This window comes from Poecilia latipinna, unplaced genomic scaffold, assembly GCF_001443285.1.
Source record: "Poecilia latipinna isolate Pla-1442-1.1 unplaced genomic scaffold, P_latipinna-1.0 Scaffold1915, whole genome shotgun sequence".
Classification (NCBI taxonomy): Eukaryota; Metazoa; Chordata; class Actinopteri; order Cyprinodontiformes; family Poeciliidae; genus Poecilia; species Poecilia latipinna.
Genome location: NW_015114531.1, coordinates 6,855 through 14,466, shown reverse-complemented (window position 1 = coordinate 14,466; position 7,612 = coordinate 6,855). Strand labels below are relative to the sequence as shown.

Sequence of the window (7,612 nt, the reverse complement as noted above, 5' to 3'; positions counted from 1 at the left end):
GGACCCGTGAGATGGAGAGCGGGTCAGTAGTCAGTCCGCTGAAGGTTAGGAGGAGTTAGGGGCGTGGTTGAGTACTGTGAATTAACACCCGGCCCAGTTGCAGAAAGCTCTCCTGGCCAACCGGAGTCGGACTGATTTGTTGACATTCTCTTTAGTGCAGCTCCATCTAGTGGATGCATAACGTAATTCCAGCCTCTACTGTAGCGTCTATTCTATGCGCCTTATAATCCGGTGCGCCTTATAGTGCGGAAAATACAGTAAATAAAGATACAGATTCATTTAACTTGAAAACACCTATTGATTTGCAAAGACTAGTTTTGAACAGTTTCTATACTAGAGAAAAACCTGATCATCTGTCATATGAGTGGAAACTTAAAACTGGTGCTCCAGGACAAAAAGCTTTCAATGAAAAGAAACAGATGAATGTCAAATATAGGAAGATTTTGAGGGGAGAAGATAAGCCAAATAGAAAACTTTACTGATCGTCTAAATCCACCTGCAACAACACTCACCTGTGTAGTTTTTCCAGAGCCAGTCTCTCCCAAAACAAGTACCACCCTGTTTTCTCTGATCAGTCGGACAATTTCCTCCTGGTGCTCATGCACAGGCAGGGAGCTTCGGAAAATGTCCAGTTCTGATGGTGCCCTCTTCCTAGGAACCATAGGAATGCCATTGTTTAGGCGCCCACTTGCTCTGTTCCTGTCAAAGCCACTATCTAAAAGAAGAGCAAAACATGACACATCAGATACTATGTGACCAAACACATTATACATGAGTTGAGTTACACTGCCTGCCAAATAATCCAAATTTGTTTAAGGTTTTCCAGTTATATGTTGGTGTTGAACAGAGGACAAGGTTAAAGTCCTCTGTCCAACTCCAAATCCAAGGTGCACTTTACTCTCCTCTCATCTCTGTACAGTGCCCTCCACAACATCAAATACAGACACACACACACACACACACACACACACACACACACACACAGATAATCACTAGTTTCTGTAGCCAGAGACATGCCACTTTTGATGTTGGGATGCATGTCTGCACGTTCCTTCTTGCTGGTGGGAAATCTCTGCAGTAGGCTGCGAATGAAATATAAGGAGCTGGGGCACAGATCGAGAGATGTACTGGGCCGAGGTTTGTCTGAAACATCTCTCTTCCTGACTGTCAGAAAACGACTGGAGCCTTTTCTGAAAAAGTCAAATAAAAACATTCATATTTATAACATTGTGCGTACATACGCTCATATATATATATATATATATATATATATATATATATATATATATATATATATGCTGTTGTGGTAGAATTCACCAATATTTTATTTGATCAAATTTTTATGTGATTACTCAAGTAATCATCAGAATAATCTATAAAGTACTAAAGTGCTAAAATAATAGTTTTCAACAGCCCTAAAATTTCCCATCAGGAGCTCAAAGATGTTGAATAGTTGAACTCACCCTTTGCTTTTGGAAATGTAGCCCAGGGACTGGGCCAGTCGATGAACAAAGGCCCGCTCAGTGCTGGACAGTGAGGATGGGAATTCCATCTCTGTTCCACCAAAAGCAGAAAAGGTAAACGTTAGCATACTCCACATAAAACTTGACTCCTGAAGCTTACAAGAGTATGATGGTGAAATCAACCATCTTTTGTTCTACCAAAAACGTCTTTTTATATCAAGCCAAAAATGAAAAAGGAAAACAAATATTAAAGGGGCAGTATTATGTGTCTTCCAGCCAAAGTGCCATTTTATAGCACAATCAAGTAATTATGATACTTCTCAGTGCAATGCTGGTAAAAATGTTGTTATAGGGTTAATAGAGAATGTTGTGATGTCTTCCTGAAGGCAGTGTCAGAAAGAGCAGGAGTTTTTAAAAAAAGCAGAAACCCAATTTCAAGGCATTCAATTATGAAGTCAAATTCCTTTTAAGTAAGACTTGATAAATGTAAATAGCATTTTTATGACGACTAAAGTAACAGACTTACTTGAGTATGACACCATGTGACTGAAAAACACATAATAGCGCCCTTTAAATATGTTTTTTTGTACACCAGTAACATTCACAGTAAAGATGAGTTTATAGTTGATGTATTGAACTGGGAGCAAAGCCAAGGGTGCAGACCAAATACAACGTCCACGCTTCTGCACATTTGTGGCCTCGCAGCTGAATCTCTGAGGTTTTGTTCCTCTGCATGGATCACACATCTTTCATTCAAACTTTATGATATTCAAGGTGTTCCAATAGCAGGTCCACCTCTGTTGGTATTTACACGACCATCTGTGAGGGCTCATTTTCAGAAAGTACTGCAGCAAGGTAAGCATCACTCATAAAAGCCACAGCTCTTGCTCTGGAAGCTCAATGTGAACCACAAATATATTTCAATATGTATTCACACACGTTTGCTCAATATGTGTTCTGTCACATGATCAGCTGTGTGTCTGCTCTGAAACTTGATCAAGTTAATGTATATGAACCACAACTGTCAATCAAAGATTGTTTTTTCATTCAGAGTATTCCTTGCAAATACTGTATTGACTTGGATAAATATCAACCAATCACAACCAGTAAAGTAAAATACTACACCAAGCGACAGACAGTAGTAAACAATAGTTTGGATAATTCTAACTAAACAGAGTCGCAAAGTGTCAGTGTCAGACCCATCCTCTCTAAAATAAGATAGGATGGGTCTGATTTAACTTCAGGCAGTGGAAAAGAGACGTGTGAGCTTTTCTAACATTACTTAAAGTTTTTCTAATATTGTGCAGCCTGAGTAATATCTCTTAATAATAGACACAGAACATACTTGCAACATTCACAAAAAGAAGTAAGATTAGTGCAGGTTAATGATGGCAGAGTCCAGGATAACTTTGAATCGTAGCTCCTAAAGTTGACTTAAGGTGCAACATCCTATTGAAAACTGACTTTAACTTGTACCTTAGAGTTTCTTGTGAAAAACACATAAGTAAACAGAGCACTGTTTGCGCAAAGAGATGAATGATGGAAGTTTTTGTTGGTACCTTTTTCATCACTGTAACGAAACCTCTCCAAAGAGAGGTTCACTGCTATCTTGACTTCTTCACCGATGTGAATTGTTTTCGAGTCACTGGAACTAGAGCCTTGAGGTGACATGTTCTGATGCCTGGACGGTTTTTGTGATGTCCCCATAGCATTAAACATGGTGCACTGCAACACAAAAAGACATCTTCTTCACTAGTGTCAAGTGCTCTAAACTAAAAACTCAACTGTTCACTTTTTTAACCTCGTGTGGTAGAAGGTTTTGTCAAAAAAAGGAAACTCAAATATAAAATTGCTTCAAGTATGAGAACAGCAGAAAGTTAGACTTTTAGGTGAAAGCAGACAGTGATATGGGTTGTAGTCCTCACTGCGGTGGTCTTGGGTTTGATTCCTGGTCTCAAACCATTTACAACATGGCTTCTTCTCTCTCTTCCCTATTTCATGACATGGATTGCTGTTTTGTTAATCCAAAACAGTATTTCATGTCCAAATACTGTTAAATAGGCTAAGAAAACTTAAAGAAAAATACAGATCTGTCTGCCTACAGATTATGTGAAAATGTTGCTTTTTATTGACTTTAAAGGAAGAACTTTCATAAAAATAATGCATTGTTCAATATATAATACCTGACTGTGTGCACAGCAATTGCATCATTCATGGAAAGAGAGCACAAGACAACATTTACAGAGTGAGTACTTTTTTGCAGATTTTATGTGACAATTTTCCTGAGGCAAAGATGGTAAGACAAGAGTCAGGCTGTGTCTGAGAACTACTCAGTCTTAGACATTTAATAAACCTAAAAACTGGTCTGATTGCATAGGAAACCTTAATAAGCACAAGAGCATTTAATTTTAATTAACAGATAAGTGAAAATGCAGATTTCTGAAAGCATTTTTTGTTATAGCACAAAAAGTATCATTAAAGTGGTTCCATATGGCTGCAAAGACAATAGATTCCCAATCCATTGTAGTGGCTTGTTCATGTTACCATAGATTGGTCCCTGATGGAAAGCAGGTGGAAAAGGGTGAGTTGGAAGAGGACTGAGATTCCATGTTTATTGCCTCTGGGAAACTATAGGATGATTTAAGAGAATTTCTATTCACTTTAAGTTTCAGCTCTTAGTATCACCTTTGAAAGGCAACAACCAGGATCAACTGGAAAGTTTTTCAATTTTAGTGCCTTAAATATTATAATATATTACATTATTCATTGTAACAGCAAAAGCTGGTATGCAAATTTTCATAACATTAAAGATTACTTAAATCATGTATTGCCCTGCGACAGACTGGTGACTTGTCCAGGGTGACCCTGCGTCTCGCCCAAAACGTTTGCTGGAGATAGGCACCAGCACCTCCCAACCCCACTAGGAACAAGGGTGTACAGAAAATGGATGGATGGATGGATGGATGGATGGATGGATGGATGGATGGATGGATGGATGGATGGATGGATGGATGGATGGATGGATGGATGGATGGACGGACTTAAATCAGTTCACACACCTCTTCAATATTATATTAATGTCAGAAATATGGATAAACAGTGATAAAGACATGGATGTTGAACTTCCTGGTTGTGAACTGATCTGTATGAACAGAAAAAAACAAAAAGGGTGTGGTCTAACCATGTATGTAGACTTGAATTAGTAGTGGTGGACAAAATATCAGCTGTTACAATGTTCATCAATATCTTAAAGTTACAATGAATAGGGAAAAACTGAAAAATATAGTTATAGGTTCTATCTACAGCAGGCCGGATTACAAGCTTACTGGATAGAGGAATACTTTACTAATGTGAAACATGAGATCATGTTTACTGATGGTGACTTTAATATCAACTTAATAAATCCAAACAAACATAAGGATACACCATGTACAGCATTGGCTTATTTCCTAAAATCACACGACCCAATAGAATAACAGTTCACTGTGCCACATTGCTTGAAAATATTTTTCTCAAATGATTTGGAAAGCAAATCATCTGAGCGATCACCTCCCAATATTCACATTATATAACTGTTAGAGCAGAAAAACAAATAAGAAAAAACATTTCATTTAAGAGTTAAGACTGATCAATGTATAGACATTTGACTGGCAATTAACATACAAAGAAAATGATGTGAATAATGAATAATTATGAGTTTTTGAGATTATTTATGATTCCTTATGATAAAAACTGTCCTGTAAAACTGCACTGCAAAAAACAAGGGCAAAAAATAATCCATGGATGTTAAGGGGTAAATGCTTGTAATAAAAGACACTGTATAAAAACTGTATACAACACAGGACAATTGAAGCCAACGGTAAATATGAAAGGTATAAAAATAAGTTCACTTTTAATATACGCAATTACATGAAGGAAAATATAAATTATTAGAGAACAATAAACATGATATAAAGTGTGTGTGGAAAACCTTAAGTACTGTAATTAGTAATAACTCTAAGAAACCCCCTATAATGACTATTTATAGGAAATAATGTGGTAATAAATAATATGCAGACACCATTTCTTTGTTCTTTCTTGTTGGTCCAAAACTAACAAACAAAATACAAGATCCTGTGACATTAAATGATATTGTAATTGAAAGAAATGACAGTTCTATATTTGTTAAGCCAGTTCATGAAAGTGAAGCTATAAATATTGCTAATGCTGAAAAAAATAAAACAACCTCTGTCATAATGACATTGATATGCTACTGGTAAAAAAAAGTAATTGAGAGGATTTCTAAACTTCTTACTCATATTTATAATTTATCTTTATTAACTGGTCAGTTTCCCAATAGTATGAAAATTGACAAAGTTATTCCACTGTACAAATCTGGAGATTAACACCACTTTACAAATTACCATCCTGTTTCTCTTCTTCCACATTTTTCCAAAATCCTGGAATAGCTATTCAATACCAGACTAGACAATTTTATTGAAAAACATCAATTACTTGTGAATACCCAACATGGCTTCCAAAGTAAAAGATCAGTATCACATGCACTAATTGAATAAATTGAGGATATTACTAACTCTACAGATAAAAAGAGATTTGCTGGAGGCATGTTCATTATTCTCAAAAAAGCATTTGATACCATTAATCACATTTCAGTCAGTACATTGGAACAATATGGGATCAGGGGGACTGCACTAAATTGGGTGAAAAGTTACTTAAAGAACCGCAAACAATTTGTGAAGATAGAACAACTTAAGTCTGAATGTATGAACATTGTATGTGGTGTTCCTCACCACCTAATAATTAGGTCCCAAATTATTAATCTTATACATTAATGGCACATGTAAGGTATAATCAATCCTAAGACTTATTTTATTTGCTGATGATACAAATATTTTAGATTCTGGTGAGAATCTACAACTTTTACATTCTATTACATCAGAATCCATTAAAATTAAAAGTTGGTTCATGAAATCTACTAACAATAAACAAAAGTGCCCAGACTGCATAAAATTTAGAGGGTGTTAACGTAGAAATAGTGCATCAAACTAAATTTATAGAGGTTATAATAGATGATAGAATTTCCTGGAAACTTCATATTAAATATGTCTGTATTTAATGTCTTCTGTTTTCAATAAGTGTGTTTAAACCTTCCAGCCACGTTAAAGTGGCTGGAAGGTTTAAACTTTAACGCCAACTTTCATTTACTGTTTTTCTTCTCGGAAGAAAGACAGAATTCTATAATAGAGCCTAGCTAGAAGTACAGCATGAATGGCTGATGCGTTTCATTTCATTGGTACCGAAACCTAAAACCAAACAAGCTAGCGTCAGGTGTGAGAGATACGTGATTTAAAAATTAGCTAACTTGTACGGTTAACCCAGGCATGAAGCCGTTTAAAAGCGATTTTAAATTTTCCTTATTGAGAGACCGGCCTCCAATTTGCACTACGGTGTTTGGGAAGACGTACCTTGGAGTAAAACGTCAGTGAACCTCTTAACTTCTGCCGGTTTGTTGCCACTACTTCACAACAGGTTAGCTAGTGTCCGGTCAGTGAAAGATAAGCAACTACGCATCCGCTCTGTCCCCTTCACAATAAAAGACTCATGGCTAAGGACAGCGCCATCATTCACCGCTGCCCTAATACATGAATCAGTGCACGAAGACAAAACATAACTTGCTCTTATATTGTTTCCGACATCGGTTAAACTGGGATGCTGGCCTTGCCACTAAGTTCATGTGCCTTTCCCAAAGAACAGTTTGGCCTTTTGTCTGCCTTTCCTCTACTCTTTCCTTCTTGGGAAAGAGTAGAGGAAGAAGTTGGTTTTCGATTGCATCTTCCGATTCGGGAAATGGCTACAGGGCGATTCCACCTAATTTTGCAGTACTTTCAACAGCTTTCATCTACGCTAATTAAAAAAAAAACAAAAAAAAAACTTAAACTCTTCTGGACTAGATTATTCTCAATTAGTAGGACAATATTTAAAACCAAGTTTGGGATTTATGAAACTTCAATAATGGACTATTTCAACACTCTTTATGCATTTCGATCACACTACAACAACTGCTCCACAGGGGTGAAAGTAGTTTTAAACATATATACAGTGGTGGGAAGTAACGAAGTACAAGTACTTCGTTACTGTACTTAAGTACA

General features: G+C 36.6%; 1 protein-coding gene across 2 annotated transcripts in view; it reads right to left on the bottom strand.

The window, feature by feature from the left end:
• ythdc2 (YTH domain containing 2) overlaps nt 1-7,037 on the bottom strand; it is a 62,873-nt gene extending 55,836 nt beyond the window's left edge. Inside the window, exons 1-5 of one of the 2 annotated variants that reach the window (XM_015015479.1) lie at nt 6,929-7,037; nt 3,023-3,188; nt 1,464-1,554; nt 994-1,190; nt 513-715 (exon numbers count right to left, since the gene is read on the bottom strand). In XM_015015479.1, coding sequence (XP_014870965.1) covers nt 513-715; nt 994-1,190; nt 1,464-1,554; nt 3,023-3,182 — 651 coding nt within the window. In that variant the 5' untranslated portion in view covers nt 3,183-3,188; nt 6,929-7,037. The remainder of the gene's footprint in view (nt 1-512; nt 716-993; nt 1,191-1,463; nt 1,555-3,022; nt 3,189-6,928) is intronic. The other variant, XM_015015480.1, reaches the window with a different exon arrangement.
• Between the last annotated feature and the right edge of the window lie 575 nt (nt 7,038-7,612).